The sequence below is a fragment of the Anopheles ziemanni genome, chromosome 3 (genome assembly GCF_943734765.1).
Source record: "Anopheles ziemanni chromosome 3, idAnoZiCoDA_A2_x.2, whole genome shotgun sequence".
Classification (NCBI taxonomy): Eukaryota; Metazoa; Arthropoda; class Insecta; order Diptera; family Culicidae; genus Anopheles; species Anopheles ziemanni.
Window position 1 is genome coordinate 37,266,076 of NC_080706.1, and position 23,543 is coordinate 37,289,618.

The 23,543-nt window shown below is 45.1% G+C and overlaps 1 protein-coding gene across 1 annotated transcript in view; it reads right to left on the minus strand.

Annotated features, from left to right (window-relative positions):
- The window catches only part of LOC131284679 (mucin-5AC-like), a 29,175-nt gene extending 6,047 nt beyond the window's left edge, over window positions 1-23,128 (minus strand). Inside the window, exons 1-2 of the mRNA XM_058313543.1 lie at window positions 22,453-23,128; window positions 11,335-13,155 (exon numbers count right to left, since the gene is read on the minus strand). Of these exons, the coding sequence (XP_058169526.1) occupies window positions 11,335-13,155; window positions 22,453-23,128 (2,497 nt within the window). The remainder of the gene's footprint in view (window positions 1-11,334; window positions 13,156-22,452) is intronic.
- Window positions 23,129-23,543: the final 415 nt, after the last annotated feature.

Below are 23,543 nucleotides of genomic sequence, written 5' to 3' on the forward strand. Positions count from 1 at the left end.
TTAATCCTAACCAAGGGAAGTCTAATTTATCTTCAACTTAAACAAAGCTACGCTTCGTAGGAAAAGTTTTTTCCATTTAACGTATCAGACACTGACAAGTACTTCACATACTCCAAATTGAATGGGTTCTTAGAAATAAGCAGCAGATTGCGGTTAACCTAATTTAGTTTTTCTACACCACCAGTTGCTATTTTTGTCTTCTGAATTAATCTTAATGCTTCTGAGAATATATGAAAGGTCGTTCCACCATACAGTAACAAGAACTCCGTAAGGGATAAATAGAACACTTCGTACGTCTTTCTGGATTTGGGTTACACAGTGTCGAGTTCATTCCCCTCTAGTGTAAGCTAATATCTGGCTAACTTTTCGTAAAGATTGTGTAAACTTTCCTTTTGGCAAAAACTAAAGTAGCAAAATAGTTTAGTAAGTCCAAACATCAATCATTCAGCCCTTTTAAAACTGTGTTAAATAAAGTTAATAGTACAGTACATAAATTCTCGGTCTGTTTTCAAAACGGTTAACAACTAACAGATATTCATGTGATTGATATGTGTATGCGAGTAGTAGAAACAATTCACGAACAACACCACAGTCACAAGACCATTCCTATGCAAAAAAAAAAAAACAATATGAAACAAACAAAATGATGTATAAGCAATCAATTCTCGATACAAACATTCTCAATAAGAATCTTAGAGAGCAGTGAGATCGAATCTATCAGAAATTGAACTAAATTAATCACCTTTATCTACAACAGAATACTCGAAAAGGCTGCAGTGGATGCAAGAAAATTTTTCGAAAGAAATCCGCTTTTAAGTGTACGCGAAAGTGATTCATCCACGCGCGTGCTACAGCAGTTCTGACGTAATATAACACCCGACAGTGTGGACTCTTTGAACAACCGACGGAAAAGTTTCACATCAAACATAAAGCGCCAACTGCGAAAGGAAGTCCTTGCAATGAATGCTACAGTTGATTACAACAATCGCTTACGTAAAGCGTGAAACATTAGCAAAGACCCTCTAATGCCCATGATCTCTGATGATCTATGACCTTAACAGCGAGATTCTTAGCTTATTCAGCCAGGACAAAGGAGCAAAACTTCGCCAAAAGGTCAGCGTATTCTTCTTCTTGTCAGCGTATTAAGAAGTGAATAACTTTTGCAAAACGTTGTCTTCAGGTGGTTCATTTCAAAGGTAGTCTGAACAACTGACGGCACTCAGGATATAACTCTCATGGAGAGGACTCTTAGCCAGGTGTTTTTGTACTAATTAGCTAACCATCAACGTCGACTCGCACTGATTCTCTCCACGTTCCTCGGAATAGGGTGGCTGTTACGCCAAACAATTGCATCAGCCCAATCGACTCCATTCGTCTCCTTCGTCGGGCCGCCAGTAGCGATCGGAAGGATATATAAATGTGTGTAAATAGGAGAATGCGGACGCGGCATTTCTAGGGAAAGTTGTTGAGACCTGTTGTTGTCCTGCTGCGCTTCATGTTGAGTGAGTGGAACGAAACGGAGAGGATGTGCCGTGCGGAGCAGAAGGCACGTGTCCCAGCGTTTGCACTGCCGATACTGGGACAGCCGGATGGAGGCAATATGATTACGTGACCACGGTGAAGTAAGCCGGACGCAAACCTCCACTTACCGAGTAATGGTATTATTTTAGGTGCGAACTTTTTGTGTTATTTTGCTGAATCAATTTCTTATGTCTGAAAGTTCTGTGAAAAATATGTGATATATCAAATGGCAAAGTGAAATTACTTGTAACAAATATTTAAATGGAGTATACCAACTTTCAAAACCGGCCACTTAAACACAACCCAAAATCTTCATCCTACAAAAACAAAGCTCCTAAAGCTCTGAAGAACACGATTGATCGATGGCAGAATTTATTGCCTTATCCCTTAAAACATGCTGCGCCGATTACCAATTCTAATCATTTCATTCTCTCGTGAGGTCACGCCAAGCAAATGCACTGCCCTGTTGCGGCTCGTTTTTACTTCTCTTATGCATCACCTTCGGGAGTCCTTTCCTTGGTGGAATTGTATAAACACCGGGTGTAATCGCAGCGATCCGATATAGTTTTCGAACCCAGAACTAATTATTCGCTTTCGTTTCGCTTACATAATTCCTGACGGAATGAGGATAGAGAAAAAAGGCAGCACGGTGCATTGCCGCAAGGATTTAAAAAGCTGCCAGACGAGGGCAACCAGAGTGATGAATCCGATCGATCCCGATCTTCCTTTCCTGCACACGCATGGGCAGCACGTATGGTACGTATACATCCTCCCCCTTCCAGAACCGTTGGATCGTCTCTAACGGAGGCCTGGGCCGGCGACGTAACAACATCCGGGCAAGAACACAATAAAACCGTCCGCTTTACATACCGGGTCCTCGGTACCGCGCGGCGTTAGGTGCATATGTTATATTACGCTAATCTTGGGTCGTCGTGCCGCCGCAGGGAAACGGAATGCAACCCTCATTCTCCGCCATTCGAGCTCGGGGAGATGATTATCTAACCCTCCGATTGCATCGGAGTATAAGTAGACTGCTTTCGGTCCAGAGAGGCCGACGAATTGATTATGAGTTTCGAAACTCTCCGGTAGTGCTTATTTCTAAATGCGACCAAATGCGAATCGATCATTAAAGAAGGTAAAAAATTCCAAATGGAAGGAAAAGTTGTTGTATATATATTATATTTATTAATAACAAAAATGATGACAGCTTTATTGTCAAATTTATTTTGCGGTGGATTTTATAACTTTTGTGCCCAAATATTCCAATTTGAGCGTATGAATTAGTTTATACTTTTGAACTGCTATAAGATAGGACAAACAGTCATTTATAATCAGTAGTCACTAAAACTGCATCAAAAAAGATTTTTGAAAAATTTAGTCTAATAATGTAAAAACTGGGTTACTTTAAGGCCTCCATACAGTTGCACTAACATTGAAACTAGTGATGGGAAAACCCCGATTCAATTGATTGAATCAGTATGAAAGATTATCATGATAATTTGAAGCTTTTACTAATAGAGAGTAACCCGTAGCATCAGTGATTAGAATAATTAACTGGGGTGAAAAAACAAACATTCATTTCTTTGTTTCAATTTCTGATTTGAATTTTGTGGCGTGCAGTACTTCTGCATTTACTTATTGACTACCATGATATTCGAATCTCTGTTCATTCCAATATAAAAGTAGTGAATAGTAATTAATATAGATGGTTGAAATCAAACCAATGACTAATAATGGTAACTTAATTATTATGACATAAAACAATTATAATAGCTCGATATGCGTGCTGTGAACAACTAAATAGTTTCAAAAACTGCCCCCGATGACTTAAATGTATCTAAGTAATACTTAAAAATACTAAACTCTAGTCGAATGAATCAAATGATCTGCCGATAACATAGTAAAGTTTTTCGATTTTGTTATATCTTAGATATATCATAAATGCTCATTCTGGTATTAAGAAATGATTTACGTCTTGTTAATTAACTCTATTTGCTCAAAATTGGGCAATGTTTTGAAACCATATTCCAATAGGCAATTTGTAAACGATTAAAAATGAATGTGTCGACGTGTTTTCATGAACACACCAGTGTCCTACTGTCTTCACACTCGATCATTATTTATCGATGAATTTACCGTGTCGTGTCGAGCGAACGAAAAGCGGATGAAATGAAATCCTTACAGCAGCAAACGCCGAACCGAACAGAATAAAGTGCAACGAGGCGGAAAAACTGGCCTGGTATACATGTTTGGTTGCGGCTACGTTGCAGTATACGCGGGCTCCACGTGAGCCGACGGTCTCCCGGTTCTTGAGTTGACACTCTTTCCCCCCCCCCCCCCCCCCCCCCAACCCCCAAATTGATGCTTCCTTCCCTCCCGCACACAAATCCCAACAGTGTTCCCTGAATTTCTCGCTCAACTAAGCGAGTAAGTTGTAACAGTTTGTAACTCCCGCGTCGTTCTCCGGCGGGGGGAAGGTACCACGCCATGTATATTTGCCAATGCGTTGTTTTCCTTTGGCCGAGTAGGAGGAAGATAGCGAGAAGGTCAAACGAGGAGCGGGGAAGGGAAAGCGGACGGCAACGGTTTGAGGAGTTGGTGGCAAATTTGCGCACATTGAATCATGGCTGCCCGGGGAGGACAGGAGGAGACACCTTGATAATCACCTTGCTCTAACGTTTCTAGGGACCGCTGTGGCAGCTCCACCCACACCAATCCTCCCTCCTGCTCCTGCTGGTGCTTTCGAGTGCTCTAGTTCGCCGCAATAGCGAATGACGTCCATCGAACACGGCACACACGTCCGCTGCACATGGCGACGATACGGCACACATCTGCGATTATGCAATCAAACCCATGCGGCCCCAAAGGTTCCGCTGGATTTCTACCGGCGGATTCCTGCTGCGCGCCACGAGCCTGGCTCTGTCTTAGACCTTCACAATAACCTATACACACACGCGTTCGATGGAACGCCCCATCCTTACGGGCTCCTGCCCCATCCTTACGGCGATCCATGTTGGAGGGATTTATCCTGCGTTTGCAACGCCCGTCGTCAGTCACATGGCCAGAATGGGTCGCTTTACCGTTATCGAATTATCCAACAAAAATACAGCTAAAAAAACAGACCAAAGCCCACCCTCCCTCCATCCTCCAATTGTAGCGATTTATTTTGTTAAAAAAAAAAAAACATGAAATAAAAATAAAGCTGCCAGCATGAAATTGCGCTTGGCCAATCCCCGGTGGTGGCGTTAATTTACAAGTTTATTGTTTCCACGCAGGTGTTTTTTTGCAGAGTGCAGTGTTAGCTGTTTTGTTTTTATGTGCAACTCTTAATACTGCCTGTCCATTCATAAAAGATTCGCAGAATCGTTGAAGAAAAAGTAAAGATAAAGTCAAAAGGTATGGGGTTGGGAAACATGCCGATCTTTTCCTTTCGCCATTGAATGGGCAAAATGGATATGGAATTTTCGAAAAGATTTTTAATGTTTCAAGGGGCGAATAATTTAGAAAATAAATGTTATTCAATTGATCAGGTTCATGAGAAAACTATTATACTAATAACTTTAATGAGCGAAAATGTTGGATACTGTATATTGAAAACCGGGTCTCTATTATGCTTAGTCTACACGAGGCGCAAAACTCTGAAAATACAAGCGAAAATATCACTTTTTCTGTCACTTATTTTCGATTCGTGTAGACGATGCTTTATAATTTAAATCGTTGCAAAATTGAAACTTGTACGCATTAAAACTGGGTAAATGGTAAACTTTTGTTTTATTTAAATTTAAGTCATAAAAATATTTTAAAATGTATATAATATAATATTGTAGCATGTAAAAAACAACCGTCGATCTCTAGCATGTTTGCTTTGAATTTATTTAAACCCAGGCTCAAGGATATGCTGAGGAATAATTTTGAAATTGACAAATTCATTTAAATTAAGTTTTCACGGTTGAGAATGGTTCTGCAGTAATATAAGATCGCCGATCTTTCACGACCCATTACGTGGCAGATACGTTGCAGGGCAGGCCACTCTACCACACTTGACAGTCATGAGCTTGTCATTCTGCTGTCCACGAATTCTTGCTTTAGATTTCTTATTTTTTGATCCCAAATCCACTATTTTCAAGCCATATTTTTGTTGTTTTCTCCTCCGCCAAATCAGGTCTTCGAGCCAGGTTGAGCTCCAACAGAACCGAACAGGATAAAAAACCAATGACGATGGCGCTCGCGATAATGCGATTATAACACATTCACTAGCGGCTGGCAGTTATTGTCGGACGCGTTGCGTTGCTTTCGTCCTCGCCGGCGGTGTATGGAAAACCAACCCCGAGCAAAGCGAAACAGAGCGCACACGGAGGGGCGGAGATCGGCAAACAAAAGCACGCCGGGCCACGAGGTCTTGTCGATTGTTTTGTCCGCAAAAGACGACGGCGATAAGTTCGTGCCGACTGCCGTGTGCTTGACGGCTGCCGGAACCTTGAGCAAACTGCCTCGAGTGCTGCCATGTGGTTGCGCGTGCAAATAAATTCCTCCCTGGCCACATACATCGTTGCGTTCGATGTGTCTAGCTGGCGCTCTAATCGCTAATGTTTCCCCACCAGTGGGCGACATTCCGTGTAGGGCCGATGGTGGTTTAAAAGCTTGCCGTTCACCTGTTGGAGGCATGTTGTTTTCAAACGCAGCCAAACAGATAAAATGAAGTGGCTGTTAACTATATTTGTTCATTCGCTTAAAAGTAAACACGATCACGTCAGTGGTTTTTTTTTAAATGGTAATTTTTGCTCCATAGTTGTGACTTGGTTCTATGCCCTCTTGAGAAGCTCTTTGTTTTTTCTTCCCTTCTAGAAATATCACTCACCACGTGCTCGATGGCTCAGCAGCGTGCGTCGATGGGTGTTTAATTAAATTATCGTGCAGCGCTCCGGCCAACGCCGGGCGGGGGGAGCGGAAGGTATGAGCAGAGCTTAGCAAACCCGCACATTAAAAATGGTGCCATAATGCCGGCCCGGTGTGATGCAACAATGATGGCCGCCGCCGGTGACGATAATTGTCGCAGAAAGTGGAACCGCGGCACTATGCTGGGGCGAGGGGGTGCTAGAGCATTGCCAGCGTCATCCAAACCATGTCTCCCAACGCCACCGGCTGTCGCATCGAACGCGACGGTGCTGGGTTTCAGTTTTCCACCGTCGCACGTGCGTTTTATTTATTTGCTTATCGTTACTAATTTTTATTTATGCCATATTTGTCGGCCTTCTCTCGCTTGAACAGCCGGTACCACGCGAGATTCGAACATCGAAGCGTGTGGTGTCGATGGTATGGTTAACCGAGTTGGTGGGAGCGAAGTTTAAACCGCAAATACTTCGCAAATAAGAACAGAACGGAGGGCTTCGGGAAAATGCATACAAACAAACCCTTTCAATTACAAAATTGCAAACCTTAACAAGACAAGAAGCATATTCTCCTGCACAGAGCACTTTTCTCATTATCGAACTGTTGAGTTTTGGTGAGTTCGATAAATAAAGCCCCATGTATTGTTTGATAGATTTGAGTATGTGAACAAAGTACCAGGCGCCTCCATTTTAGAACTTTTTCGCTAAGATAATAGGATTAAATTATCGATATTTTTTCTCGGTATGTTGCAATAATTATATTGAATGTTTAAATAAAAGAAAGATTTATATATCTATCCATCTTCATTCAAGGATTTTTGTTAGTTGACTAATGGTTCGAAAATATTTTCACAGCAAGTATCCAATAATGATCTACTTTTTGTAAAAAACGGAAAACCACTCCCGTAACTGCTCTAAGCCGAATAGAATATCATTGGTTTAAATAAATACAACTTTATGCTTAAAAATATGTATTGTAGATGGTTTATTGAAGTAAATTTTTTATCTCATAGCTCATAGATTATATTACACGTGTTTTCGATATGAATATTTACTGTTCAGCATTTGAAAGCAAACAACGAAAAAGCACTATAAAAGCTTTACAAAATTATATGCAAAAAAACTACAAACAATATTTTGTGTGATATTTGGGTTTACCAATAATCAATAAAATGAGAATAAATAAATGCATTACAGATATATGTTTAAAACATAAAAGAACATAAAGCCAGTGATCGTCTTGCCAGTAACAAACCAAAGTGCTTTAAAATCACTCGAAACCCGAACCAAGCACGTTTGTTTTACTCCCGGAATTCGTTCAACAACAAAAGGCATCATCGTGCAGTTTCCGTTTTAAATCCATCAGCAAAAAGCGCCAATGCAGCAGAAATGCAACACGTTGCCAATGGTGGAAAAGGGGGCGGGGCGCCGGTGGGAAATCTGGTGCGCTAGATCACGGTATTATCATTATTGCAATATTATTATGACTCGCAATATTATTATGGGGCGCCGGTGGGAAATCTGGTGCGCTAGATCACGGTATTATCATTATTGCAATATTATTATGACTGTTCTACCCCGGAGCCTTCCCCCCTCGCCTTGTGTGTTCCCGTCCCACCCAGAATCGAAGGTAAGGTTCAAGTTCGCGTTCCACCGTGCGAAAGGGAACTGCTTGAAATATGTTCCTTTCTCAGAACAAACACACACGCACACACATTGATCTCACACCATCAGTGGTGCCCCGTGTGGTTGTCGTCATCATCATCATCCTCATCAGCAGCATCAGCAGCAGCAGCATGCTTGTTGCATTGGTTGCATAACGACACCAGCGGCAGCAACCTACAGGTAACCTTCACCGAATCAGCCATCTCTTCCCTTTCCGCTTCCCTTCCGCCGACGTCGCCGGTGGAAACGGAACTCCGAGGGACACACACACACACACAGCGTGCGGTTTCTACTTTCCACTCCAGGGTCGGTGTCAGTTACATGCGCTACAGAGTATTACCGAACAGTCACCTGCCCACTCATCCCCAACTCCTCGGCAGCCCTCGTGCGACGAACGGATCCTATTTGCGTACTTCCCCTCCAACCACCCCCCGGCTGGACCGGGCAGGGGGGGGGGGGGGGGGGGGGAACCAGACAACAAATCAATTAATCGTCCATTCCTTCACCGAACGAACGCAAGGACGGGTTGAACGACGCAAATGATTCGTTATGACATTCGCCCCCAGGACGAGCGGAGAAGAAGAAAGGGGAGCTGGGCGAGCCGTCTTACGTTCGCGAACGCAGCAGGATTTGAAGTGCTAGCTAGGAGAAGGGTATTAAAGGCGAAAACGGAAAACAGTCACCAGAAAATAAAGTAACCAGCGGGGGAGGAAAAACAGTAATACGGGTAGCTGGGGGTGCGCACGTGCGCAATCATCATGCACTGAACGAACATACCCGCCCCCGAACCAGGACCAGATAAGCATTGGCAGGCCGGTAGAGAAGGGTGTGCGGGGGCTCCGCCCAAGGAAGGGGGGGGGGGGGGGGGGTGCGCCGTGTGATTATTTGTTTCCATTATTCGCGAATATTCCACACGGCACTAAGAGCTAGTCACATTTGATTAGCACTCCCGATAACACGCTTCCTCCCCCTGCCCCGCCTTTGCCGTGGGAAGTGGTCACACCGTGAAAGCCACTTGAGACGATCGCCACCATGACAGGCGCACACACACACACACACACACAGCTAAGCCAGGGGGTGGCGCAAGCGGATCAGAACGAGACGGAGGCGGGAGAAACCGTACACTTGTTGCATGTTTGTTTCATCAGTCGTTATTATTATTATCTAACCGGTTTGCGCGGCATGGTTGTGTGTGGCCGCTATCGCCTCGATCGCATTCTATCCCCTCGCCGCCACCCCCACCACTCCGCCCCTCGGGTACGAGCAGTAGGCAAATAGTTACTAAACTATTGCGTGCTCGGGCACATGCTGTTAATGCCGCCATCGATGCACTCTCGTGGACTCCGGTGTGATGATGATGGTGATGTTGATGATGAGTGCTGACGAGGCGTAACGCTGTCGAACCACTTGCCGCCTGGAGAGCAATTTACTGACCCATTCTATTCCAGTTCCCCCCCCCCCCCCTCCTCCGTTCATTCCCGGATAGTTTGAGGATGTGGCTTTCGGAGGGACCGGAGGCAAGTGCATCGTCGACAGATTCGTCAACCGTTTTGCACGTCAGTGGCGTGTTTTCGATGCGGCACCCGGATGAACCCGCTGGAAAGCAGCACAGCACTCACCCGTTTCCTCCGGGAGCTTCTGACTGGTGGCGAGGTGTGCGTTATGCAACAACATCAGGATTACAGCGCCGCGGAAGAAGCGGAGATCGCATCCCACTGCCCAACAAACAACAAAAGCCTTTCCACTCAACCACACACACACACACACACACAAATGCCACAAACACCCTTCATAAACTGCGCACTAAGGATTCGAAGGTGACGAACGAGCGTGAGGCATGCACAACGGTTTGCATACAATTGCTGTTTGTGTCAATAGACTTACACGCTGGGTCGCAAAAAAAAAGCACATCGCAAAAAGCAAAGAAATGCTTTTCCGCAAGATAACAAACCGGCCACGCGTTGGAAACTGATGTTAAATGATAACGATGGAAAACAAAATAAAGACGATAGCGTTAAGGATGGGGATTTTTCGTCCCCTTCGAGTACCTTTTCCCATTTCATCAAATAGAAGATACGGTGTGTTATTCAGTTATTTGTTTTCTTGATTTCACGCACACATTTTTTGTAAAAGGTAGCATGAATTTGTCTACTTATTGTTTGATAATTTCAAGAATGAAGTGCTCAAAACTGTGTGCTCTTAATGTTGGCAGTGTTTGTGTCCAGTCTGGATAGTTTTTCATAGTAAATTGATCTATTTGTATTATTTAATGCCATAAGAAATTTTCCCGTCAAATGAATCAACAACAGTAATTTCATTTCTTGCCATTTTTTTTAGAAAACCATGTAATAATACACCGTATGTGTGAAAAGAGGAAGAAAAAAACATATTTATTGTCGAACTACATTCGCAAAAGCATTTTTGTCTAGAGCAGGGGTCGGCATACGTGTACTAAAAAGAGCCAGATGAACTCTTTTAACACGTTGACTGCCATGGCTATCATTTTTGATAGTCAGCTGTCATTAGTTCTAAAAAGTTTTTGTCCCATAAATAAATGAAAATGCAACATAAAAATTTTAGTACTATTTAATATCAATTCTTTGGGAAGCAAATGTTATAAATAAATGTTATTGAAAAAGATTGTTCTAAAAAAGTGTGCTAAAAACCCTTGGCAGTCAACGTGTTAAACATTTTCATACTTATTTTTGTTGAATTTTGGTTTTTCTTTTTTCAAAATATAACAGAAATACCTCGTTCAACAAGTTTGATCTTCATTTTTTGGGAAGAGTTTAAACCAGACATCGTGAACAAACCCGATAAAAATGTAGATGGATTTTTAAATGAAGCAGTTGGTGGGCTGAACTTTGGCGACCCCTGGTCTAGAGCATGCAATCTTGGCTGACGTAAAAATCTCACGAATGGCTTTTTGCTGTATTCTCCTAAGCAGTTCAATTGAAGAACAAAACATTACGGAAAATCAATCAACGATATCAAAATCTACCCAGTAGGAATTGAACCTGCGTTCTCCAGGGTGACAATCAGAGACACTTTCCGCTGGGCTATAGCACACAGTGTGATTGATGCAGTTAAAAGCAAACTAGATATCTCAAGGTTACTTCACTACACAAGGTCTATTACTTGCCAAGTGGGACTTTTGGTTGTGTATTATGTTTCATTGTGTAATTTAAATTTTGGGATAATTATATGTTTATTCAGCACCCCCTCCTTCCCGTACCCATCAAAAAAGTACAAAATTTACCCTTCATGTAATGTCGAATCCATTTCTTCTTCGGCGCTACCTTCAGCTCCCGTCGGCCACGATCTTCACCAGGGTGTAGTCCACAGTCGGCGACTTGCCCCACACCACCACCACCACCACCATCACCAACCACCACTGGCAGTGTTGCAGCATGAACCGTGTATTGACTGCCATCGCCAGCCATGGTTACTGATTTCATGCTAAAGTCTTTGGGTTCATCACCGTCACCATCGTTGTTGTCCTCGCCATCGGTACACACCTCCATCGGCTGTTCGTCCTCGTCGAGCGGGTCGTTCTCCACCAGCCGACCGGGTAGGGCTTCCGGATGAACGACAGCGCCCCGTCCCGTACCGAGCAGGTCCGTGCTCGGGATTGCGTAAGGCACCGCATGGGGGGAAGTTGGACAGGATCGACTGAGAGCGGGATGGGATGGTGCGAGCGTAGGTGGAGTATGTGACGTCGGGGACGGTGAGTTCCCTTGGAACGGACTGGGCACGAGCGACACCGTTCCACCGATCGATGGTGGTTGTGGTATTGGCAGCACTTCGTTGTTGTTGTAGCAACACTTCATGAACCGTTTTTCCACGTCGGCACTGCTATGCACCAGTGAGCTTCGCGATGTCCCGAGAGTGGGGACGGCACCATCAACACCATCCTTACCGAGCGTGCCCGGTTCGGACTCACAGACTGGCCTCTTGCCGGTTGCCTCGATCGCGAGCCGATAGTACTCCAGGGCGACTGCCGTCGGGTGGTCTATGCTCACGGGTTGGGTGGGTTGTGGTGCTGCCGGTAAGTACTGCAGCGGGAGGCGCCGATTTAAGGGATGTCCAACAGCGGGTCCCTGGTAGAGGGTCGTCGCTTGCGTTACCGGTTGGCAGATGGAGTTTATCTTACCAACCGGTTGTTTGAAGTACGGTGGAGAGGACCGCGACGAGCCGGTGCTCGTGATGAGACCAGAGAGACCAACCTCGGTACGTGTGCTACCGTACGGACTCTTCCCGGGCAGGACCAGCGATCGCTGCCGTGGCAGCGGATGACGCATCGGATGGACGATGCTCGCTGCCTGTTGCTGTTGATGGTGCAGCTGCTGGAGTGACACAGTGGAAGCAGGATGGTGGTGTAGTGCTTGATGTGCCAGAGGGACTACCGGGAATGACTGCGTGGGCAGCATCGAAGTCCTACTGGAACCGGCGCCAGGAGCGTGCTGTGGAGGGAGTATGCTATCGACAGCGTTTGGCGTCAGTGGTACAAAGGCGGCCGCACGCCTCCGTGCGTTGGTCAGGGCGGTTTCCGGGCCGGGATCCTCGTGCGATCTGCGCCTCTCCACCGTCGACATGGCGACGGATGGGATCGCGGGCAGTGGCGGATGATATTCACCGTTCAGACTGACATTGCTCATGCTGAAGCAGATGCCCACATCGGTAACCATCGCGTTCGCGTAGAAACCGGCACCGCCGGCATCGAGCTCAACGGGCGTGCTGTTGGAAGCGCTTGTCCCAGCCAGTGGAAGGACCGCGGTCAGGTAACCGGCACCGAGCGGCGGACCTGCCGAGGGCCTTGAGGGAATAGCGCCAGGCGGTGGCTGCTTTACGATCGCCCCGTTTAAGCTGCCAGCCGCCAGCAGCTGCTGCTTTTTCGACAGGATCGAATAGGGAAAACACTTCTCCATCGTCCCGGGCATCTGGCCAGGGGCAACGGCACCGATACTCTCACCGAACAGCCCATGCTGGTGGAAACGTTTACCGTCGTTAAACATCCTCCCGGCGGAGTCGACGCTCTTGAGTCTTGAGGGAAGCGGCACCGGGTGATGTGTCACACTGCCTGGGGTTATAACGATCCTATAACTCTATCGTTTTCACCAGCAACGACACGGCAACACTGTGGGCATATTTTACAGCTCAGATCACAGACCAAATACATATGACACTCACTACCCTTTCCTACAACTAAGTACTACGAAGGCATACTTCCGTTCTTCACTGGATTGTTTTTGTTTCCTCGTTTACTTGTTCCCTGCTTTAGGATACTATTTACTAACGACCTTCCATAGGTAATCGTGCCTGCAGCCAAAAAAGATCACAGCGTTTGAATCACACAACGAAACTGAAAACTTTTGCAACCTCTATGGTTGGTGGTGTAGACACCGAAACACCTCTTTACAAAATACGTGAAACGGAAAGGCACAATGTAGCCAGTAGCTCCTCACGCACGAACCAACGCAGTGCGGCACCACTAAGTGTCCTTGGAAGATATTTTCCTGTTTGTCGCACGACGACGATCCTTGCTTTCGAGAGATGCTCCGGATTTCACGAACGGTTGATCGATTGAACAATCACTCAAATTTCGTTGCACGCCATCGGACGGGAATGGTTCCGTGCGAAAGAGGATCCAAGAAGGCAGTGGTTTGGCGGATTCAATGAACACAACACTATGCGAGCGCACGGAACACGCGTCAACAACCGGATGCCCCGGGGGAGATAGACGTCCGGTCGTGCCAAGGAACAGACCGCGACTGAGACGTACCGTGAGCGTCGTTCTGTCGGCGAAGGTGGTTGCTGGCTGCGTTGTTGATTTTTTTTCCAAGCCACAAACAACGCACGAAAGGCAATTAAGTGCACCGACTCGCTCTCTCTTTTCTGCTCGGCTTTCCGAACCAACCGGGAAACTCGTGGGAGAACTCTCCTGATGAGGAAACCTCCCGGTGCTGATGACAGCTGTCATCGGGACCTTCCTCTCCCGCTCTATCTTCGTATTTTGGATTAATAGGGCAAGTAGTTTGCCCTCCGGGACCGGGGGTGGACAGGCGCATTCGACCCTGTTGCTCGAAGGGGAACTCACGGAGAGCACTAAACTCTCGCTCGAAGCCACCGCAGTTCTACAAGTGGTGGCTCCAGCTCCGGAGAGCAGGCACCAAACGCCACCATCCAGCCGAGGCTGTTCTCGTGGAAGAACCCAACGTTCATGGTTCCATTTACGTCCCATTCCTCGGAGTAGGGTGCGTTTTTCTGCATGTGCTTTGTGGAAAGAGGATCGAGGAGATCATCACCGAGTGGATTGGATCGGAACGGCCTACCTCCTCAGTGGAAGATTGGTCGGTTTATCCATTTGCGTGATACGTCTTCATGCAAATAATTCCTTTCTTTGCATACTTGCATTACGTCGACGACGACGTTTGTTTTGCAAGCACTAAAACTTTTCTCTTTTTGTTCTTGTTGGGCTAAACTGGGCCTCACTTTTCCCGTCAATCAAGTTCCGAGTTTGGCATTAAACAAAACAAACCGCCACGGTGTCAAAAAACCCGTTTGCGAGTGTAAAAAACTTGTGCAATCGCTCGATCGCTAGCTAAACGAACCGGTTAACGGATATTGAGCAAATTTCCATCTCATCATCATCATCATCATCATCATCATCATCAGTGGCGGATTTAACGGTGCGCGGACTAAGCGGCCGCTGTGGTCCCCATGCTCTCAAAGGGCTCCGAACCTCCAAGGGCCAAGTCTGTTGCTTAAACAAATATTCAACAGAATTCATCAATCTCCTAACATCGACAAGCAATTAATTGGAACGGGGTCAGTATTACAATAATGGGTAATTTTGCTGTAGCCTATAAAAATTAACGATAAGAACCACAATGAAATAATCAAAGGATGGACCGGAATATATTCAGAGTTGATGAGTAACGGAAGAAAAATGTTTTATAGTTAATCAACTCGAAACAACCATCTATTTACATCTACGCAGACACATGATTTTAGAATATATTAAGCGTAACATATATTAAGCTAAAATAATGCGATGAAAACAGTTTCATCTAACTGATAACCAGCTACGCTTTTTTACATAACGTGTTAGATTTTGCCATACACTTGAAAGTGATGCATACAATTCTAAATAAAAATCGTTATGCCTTCTAAAACGATGTAAGTCTTTAAACGAATATTTCATGCCGATATTAATGAGCAAAGTAAAATTATATAATTTTCGCTACTCTATTGAATTAGAATTGTTAGACAAAATTTATAAGATCAAACTTTGAAGGATCTGCCAGAAATCTTAATGATTGTACGATAAAAGTAAAAGCTAACATTAATTTTGTTGAAAAACATATAAAAAGACGAAAATTTATCATTTTTTACGGTATGGAATAGAGGATCCGTTCATTTTTCCGCTTGGGGCCCGCCTGAGTGTAAATCCGCCAATGCTCATCATCATCTTTGTGCATTGGGAAATTGTTTGCCATATCGGATGGGTCGCGTCCAAGGACCAGGGTGGCCATTGCGCCAATAGCTGTCACCATAAGCATATGAGTGCGAAACTGTGAATTGCTAATTCCATTTTGCCTGAATCGCTTAGCAACAGGCTCGAGTGAGGCGACTTATGATCGGCTGTCGAAAGACGATTCACTTTAGCTCCCGGACTCCTCTTTCGGAGTTTGGATGAGGACTCCCGATGACGGGCCGTCATCTGCACACTCTTCGACATTTAAATAACAGATCGTGTGGCCGCCGCATCCGAGATCGTTCGTCGGCGGTCACGATTCGGCGATCAATCGATCACGATCCGCAGGGGCTCGACGGTGAGTGCAGAGGGGCTCCTGCTGGCCATCGGTCTTCTACCAGGTGAGGGTGGCATAAACGGGTTGGACATTTTAATTGCAAATCCGGCGTTCCCCCACGGACACTTTGCATGGTGAACGGGAACGAACTTCTTGGCAATGAACAAACGCAGTCGTCCCAACAACTAGAATAAGAAAATCAGCTGCTCTTGTTGAAAGTAAACAAAACCCCACAATTTCGAGAATGAGGATATCGCATTTAGAGACTAAAACATTAGGTTCCATGTTAATCTATCGAGCGTTTGCCGCTCCCACGTCGAGAGTCGCATGACTTAATTGAAACCCAAAAATAATTCTAATGTATGCACCAGACACCATGCGCCTCCATTGGCTGGGGCGTACATACATCCCTCAAATTGCATAAATGCCAAAGAGCGATAATAGATTTCTAATCCGCCAGCTTAGGCGGGACACTCCGGTTTCCGCGTAGGTGCGTGCGGTATTTTTGTTGCGTCGATCTACTTCCAGTATGGTTTGGATTTGCTTTTTTCGCTTCTGTTCGTCAATGCGTGACAAAAATTATGTACTTTCGCTGATTCGGTGTTATTGACCGGTGGAAGAATTGAAGGACAGTCAAGCAAGCGGTACTCCACAATTTCCAGCGATAAAGTGAAAATATTCCCTCTGCTGTGAAGCATTCGCTTTTCTGGTTACACACAATGTTGTTTGATTCGTTTGTTGTTGAAACATTTATTTTATGCAAATTATTTTTATGTAACCATTGTGATCGAAGATCGGCTTTACTCAGATAGTTATCACAAAGAAAGGTTCAAAGTAGACCCTTCGCTTTATGTAAATTTGAACGTCCTTCCGAGTTGTGTCGGGATTTGACGACGTTTTAATCGCCTAATATTTATAACAGTTTTTGAGCTCTTTTGAATAAATTTGAGGGCAATCCGTTATGAATACCAACAGCCCGCATTAAATTAACAAATCAAAAACTATAGAATATTGTGAGAACAATCACTCAAAAACTCTCAAACCGTATTAATTCATATTAATGCAGATGTCATTCAAAACATTTTGTACGGGATTTCGACAAGTCTTGCCAAGATAGCCTTCCTTAAGACAGACTGACTTCAATAAACTATATCGTAAGGGTTTAAATTTAAAAACTCGATAATTATAAGTATATAAGTAAGTTCAACAAGCTTGAAAAAAACATAGATAATTGAGGTCATCGCGGTTTGTCATTTTTTCATATAAAAATGTAAATATTAATAAACGCGATAAAAATGGACGACCGTGTCGCAAAATTCTAAACGCGTAAAACGACACTTGAACGAGAGTTTCGCCGAACACGAAATGACGCGATTCCGTACTTGCTTATTTATTGTATCATGATATGCCGAGCTCAACTCATTTTTTTAGAGAGCCGTCGTTGATTCCAGATTACCTGAATACTTTGAAGGACAACTACGGATGCTCAAACGTAAGAGATAATTTGAATTGCTTATAATAAATATGAAAATTACATTTTCACCAATCGTTTTAAAACTACAAAACCTCAATTTACTCACCCGAGAGAAACGTCAAATTTCCCCCAACATTCTAGAAAACTTCCTCAACTGAAGGATCGGAGATGGAAATTGTATTCAAGCAAGAGTAATTCAGATGAAAGAATGTTTAAAAACTTCTTCATCGAATACGATCATCAGGCAAATGCAATAGTTTGTAAATAAATTTAAACCACCTGGCGCCTCCACCGGTGGAAAACGAATAGACCATGATCGCCATTACGATTAAATATATAAAATAAAACATGCGTAAAACTTCCAAAAACATAATTAAATAAGGGCGCAACCTCAAGCAGGGCTCGACTAAGTAGATTAAACTGCGATCGCGGATCGGTATGCAGGACGGCGGCGTAAATTCAAGCAGACGGGAGATGGGAAACGACGTTTAAAAAAGATGATCGCTACCCGAGATCCCGGGGACCGCTGCCCCCGACCGATGAACCGGCATAATGGAGCACCGGTCAGAAAACGTGACCGACACTCCCACAAACCTACGGTTTGTTTTTCGCCTCTCTTCGTAAATCGATCGACTATACCTTGGCTGAACGCAAGTGTGCGAGTGTGCGCCTGATGGTGGCGCAACTCCGAAGTTTCGATGCCCGTCAACTTTCTACTCACCCTTCACCCGGTGACCGGCCTACTAGAAAAGGTGGGTGGAGTACATTTCTAGAACAATCAAAACAATGGTGTTGCTTTTTCTTTTCTGTTTTCTCGATGTTGTTGCAACACATAGCGAAGGAGGCTTTGTCCTGGCTTAGAGCGGCGGCCCTGCGAGCATATAGTAATCGAAACGCTCCCTTGGCCGAAGAGACGGATACTGTAGCTGTTGGATTATTCATTTGATTCTGACGGCGGCCAGTTGTAAGTGGCGGGGCCGGGACGGTTGGGAAGGTGGTTCTCTTTTGCATGCCTTTGGGCTCATTTGGTGCATTCGGCAGTGCCTTGGAAAACGTGCCATCCGCTGCTCTGTGTCCCACAAAATAGCCACTGTGTCACATATAGTGCACGGGGCACGAAATGGAGCTGTACCTATGAATTAATGCACAATTTATTCAATACACCAACATGCGGCGTTGCAAAATTAGCACCGGTTGCAGCAATCATAAATGGAGCAAGTTCGAGTGCTGGATCTGCCGGGAGGCTTTAATTTGTTGCCCAACTGTCCATCAATGTGAGCAGCCCATTCAAGCGCGCACAAGACACACCGGTGGACATCGTACCGCAAAAGCAACATCGTCGTATCGATCGATCATCTACAATTCCGATCGACGCAATTGACTCGCGGCCACTCCCCAAACTGTCTGCTCGTTGTGCGCATTGGTAATTTCCCAGTGAATCAATTCCACCTCCAGCAGCGTTAGTCCATCCTTTGGCTTTGCCTTGTTGATTTCACGTTGGTCGGGTGGACTATATGAGTTTGATGGTTTCTCTCGGAAACTCCACGAGATGATTTCCGAGGTGGTATGTGGGGAGAGTCATGATAAGATAATTCATTCCCAGGCATACAACTCGGCTACCGTCCTCCTGTTTTACAACGGAAGCGAACTTTAGCTAACAACAACAACACATCACACCACACCGTTCTATCGTTGAAGTGAAGTGCATTTCCGATGATGTGGCATTTTCTACGGTTCCGTCACGTACAGGTCAAACGCCTTTTTGCGACATGATGAACGAGGGGAGAGAGTAGTGGGACCGGGAGCGATCATTTGAATTTCGTATCATGGCGACCGTGAAAAGCCGTCCCGACATTGAGGATAGCAATTGAAGGAGGAAGTATGGGAAGCTCCTAACTGAGGGCGTAAGCCTACTTGCACTTTCCACCTACTCCTCCCCGCCCCCACAATCTAAGAAGAAGAAGAAACCAAAATCGGATGATTGATGTGGGAACTGAAGAAAACAGGCGCTAAACCCGATCGGAGCGCCTTGGCACAGGTAGCTTCAACTCAAGATAGTCGAGAACTTTCGAGAACGATCGCAAAGGAATTCATCAACAGAGCAGAGAACAGGGGACGGGTTCGGTGATGGCATTGCTAATGGGGCATCACCTGGAGACGAACCCGACCCGAGTCTTTGCCTCCCTTCATTCGTCCTCCCTCCAGCCGTCCATTTGCTGCTGGACAACGATTTTTTAGCGATGCAGTTTCGCACCATGTGTCCCTCCCGGCCCGTTTCTGGATACGATAAGCACCCGATCGGAACGTTGCCTTCAGCTCGCCTGGCCGAAGGTTAATGCACCTTTGGAGTGCCTTGAAATGTGCGTCCGTGCAACAACATTTGCCTAACGAATGCCGTGCTGGGAGGGTCGAGAGCGCTCGGGATAACCATTCCAGGAGGACACATCCCACCTATTGCTGTCGATTGCTATTCTAATGAACCCACGGTGGGCGGCGCTTGACCTGTTTGACCCCTTGGTTTGTTGGGATGCGGATAGGTGTGCTTGTGTTTATAGCGTTTTTAATGTAATCGGGAGGAAATTTTGATGTAATCCTCAAGTATGGTAGGGTTAGATGCCATTGATTTCCTCTTTGGCGTAATAGAATCCAAAATGAAAAGTACAATGAGCGTATTATGTAACCTAAATAAGAAACAAATCCTAACAGAAAGAGATGCAATCATGTAATCCTTTTGGTGCAATCGTAAACTGTAGAATACTGTAGACAACAGACTTATGTAAATATACTGAGTTCAAACCCCTTTTTAATTTGCTGAGTCCTAAACAAAAAAAACTAAACCCCCTCATTTACAGCCACCTCAAAGCGTTCTCAAAGATTGCAATTAAAATGGAAAGATAAACCTACCAACGAACCGGTCGCATTGTTAAGTAACGGACTATGTCGAACGATCAATTGGCGGTTTGATCGGAGGGCGCAACACTGTAAACCCACTCGCAACGTGGTTGTTACGTAAAAAGAAGCTAATCTTGCTAGCTACCGGTGCGGAATGATAGTAGGATCAGGCGAGTGGCGATGTATATAAAAGTACCGTACGTAATACACTGCAATTACGTGAACACGACATGTGTTTGGTTTCGATGTTCGATACGAAACCATACACTCATTAATATATAAGAGAATGTGAAGTTTCCCAACGCGAAAACGATACTACATTGTAGCCGTAGACCTTTACTTTACTTTTATGAAAGGAGTTGAAACATTGTGTAGAAGGAGTTTGAAAAAATGAAGCATAAATGGAGGCGCCTGGTGCTTGTCAAAGAATATATGAATTAATTGTGTTTTTTAGCATTAATTTAGTACATTTAAGATTTGAAGCGTATTAGTAATTAAAACAAGTACGAAGCTCTAAATTAGATACGAAGAATGATTTATGATTTGCTTAAACACACGAACACGAGCGTATATTACGGTCATGAATCGATATGAAAATCGCAGTCAGTAGCAAACAAAAGGAAATGAACTGTTTAAGATGTACTTTTTCACCATACAACACTGTACCACTGGTTGACTTACAACACAGAAAACCAAAAATTAAAACATAGACATAAGTCTTACAATTAGTTCAATTTAATTAAAAATAAAACTTGAGATATCTGTCCAGATAAGTTAATTTATACGATTTACTATAATGTTTTACAACAAGTTTCTTCATAAGAATTTAGTGATAAAGAGATTTTCAATATAAAAAGGATTTAGTTACCATTTACGTCGAGATTGAAATGAAATAATGATCAAAGAATTAATTGAGTTTATTGATTTATTTGAAATAGTTGCTGATGAATTTAGTATAAATAAAATTTAATAATAATGGTATCCACCCGACATTTCCTGCCCCACACAGTTTAACGTCTTAATTATGAACAAAAACAGACGCCAATACCAAAGAGGAATCCGATTGTTTGCCAGTGAAAGAACTCGAAAACACGTGGTGGTTGTGGAAAAGAGAAACATAAACCAGCATAACTACCGGCCGGCGCCCTCCACAACATAGATACCCACCCCTTCCACCGGACATGGATCATCCTCTTCCCGTGCATTTGTTTGCCTACTTCTCCACCCAAACACAAACACTCAGCTGCACACCGACAAAGCCTTTCCGAAAGAGCAGAAATGAGATTGAGTTACCGTAGCGCAAGTGAACTCACTCTCGCGTTTCCCACTTTGCTCTCATCGCTTCCCTGAAAGTAAACAAATGAGTTTCGCGGGGATTATCTCCGCGGCGTCGCACAGTTAACAATGATTTGTGCTACGCTAACACAATTTTAAGGGACAAGGGGTTAATATACGCCGTTGCAAGATTATAGTTCGTAAAATTCTTTTCGTAAAATCTTTTAGTTCGTTTGTCACTCAAAACAGTACTTCCAACAAAGTCAACTTTACTGTTTGTTTCTGCGAGACTTTTATAATGATAAGATTCCCATTTGGTATTCTTGGAACAAACATGTATGATTCCTTGATTGCCGGTAGCTTTATAGCTTAAAAATTATAACAGAATACGCTTGGACCAGTGTAATAAACATTCTCAAACTTTGTTGTGAAAATACATTGCGTAGAATTTTTATAAAAAAACATATGAAATCGATAGTGCAGAAATTCTGTATTTCATGGCGCAGAGTTTCTCAAAAAAGAACCACTTCAACTAGATAAAACGACCTTTTGTCAAAATATAAGATATCGCTTCACAAGCCGTCTTCTTTCTCTTTTCTAGAAAAGAGAGCAATCAGAATACGAATCGAACTCAAAATAAAGAAAGAGAATCTTACGAATTCTAAAGCCATCTATATAAGAGGAGTTTTCACGCAACTGACTTCAAGATGGCAACGTTGTTTATATATTTGTGTTTAATTCTTTATATTTGTGTTTCAATAAATCAGTGACAACAAATAAATAAAATGACTCGTTGGTTTGGAGTTCTGAGCTCCGATATATATTAGCGAGGTGAAAAAACAACTTTATACCCTTCCGTAACCGAAAGCAGAGTTCAACCGTAGAATGGTGTTCAAAGCGAAAGTAACATAAGAAAACCTACCTTTCGTCACGTAGCTGGTACCATTGCCGATCAGTACGGTAGCGGTGGACGTGGTGGCAACCGGGGCACTGCTGGTAGACGAAACCACCCCTCCGCCGTTGCTGGCGTTGCTGTACGTCCGCTTCCGCGTCGCGACGACCGGAAGATGCTGAAGACGTGGCGCGGACGCCGCCGTCACGATCGTCGTGGCCGTTGCCTGATGGTACGAGGCGGGTGCCACCGTGGAGAGGGGTGCCCCCGTCGGCACACTGATCAGCGTGGGGGAGAGCAACCGGCCTGCGCCCCCGCTCGTCGGGTGTTGGTGGGCGGCATTGTGGGTTGCGAGCCCATTGAGCAGCACCTTCGTCTTCAGGTGATGGGTTCCGTTCACGATGGCGGTGCCGGCGGGGGGCGGGGACACGAACCCGTTGGGGGCGCTGGCGGCGGAACCACCGAAGAGCCCACCGTTGCCATGGCTCACTATCGCCGTGGCGTACGAAACCGTCGTGGCATTATTGCTGTTGCCCTGCCGAACGGAACTGTTGCTGCTGCCGTTGCTGAGGGTGTGCTGGTGCAGCGGAGGGGGCGTACGGTGGTTGTGGTGGCGGGACGCTTGCAGTGGACGCGGGGGTTGCTGCTGCTCTTGCTGCTCGAGGAACTTGGCCGCCTCCAGGAGCGTATCCACGGCGGACAGCATGATCGACGGTGCGCACCGGGAGCTTACGCACACAGCGCCACGCGGGGGGCGGCTACGCACGCGTGCGTCTCTGCTCCCCTTACTCCTCCTCCTCTTCGATCACCTTTTCCTGTCCCGACGCGATCTCTACGCACAGGCGTACGCACGCAAACACCTTCACCTTTCGTCTCGGGCTTGCTCGATCGGTCGGTCGCACGCACACTCGCACAAATCGCACACCTCCACGGTAACGGCAGGACGGGGGTGGCGGCGAGGGGACAGGGAGTGTTGTCTCGGCACAGAAAAACACGGTGAGCCACCGGATTTTCGAGCGGCGTTCCACCACCAAATTAACCTGCGATGTTCTTTGTACTTGCTGTTCGTGGTGCCGTTTTCACACACCGATCGGCGTAGCCGGAAGTGCGTAAGTGTGCCA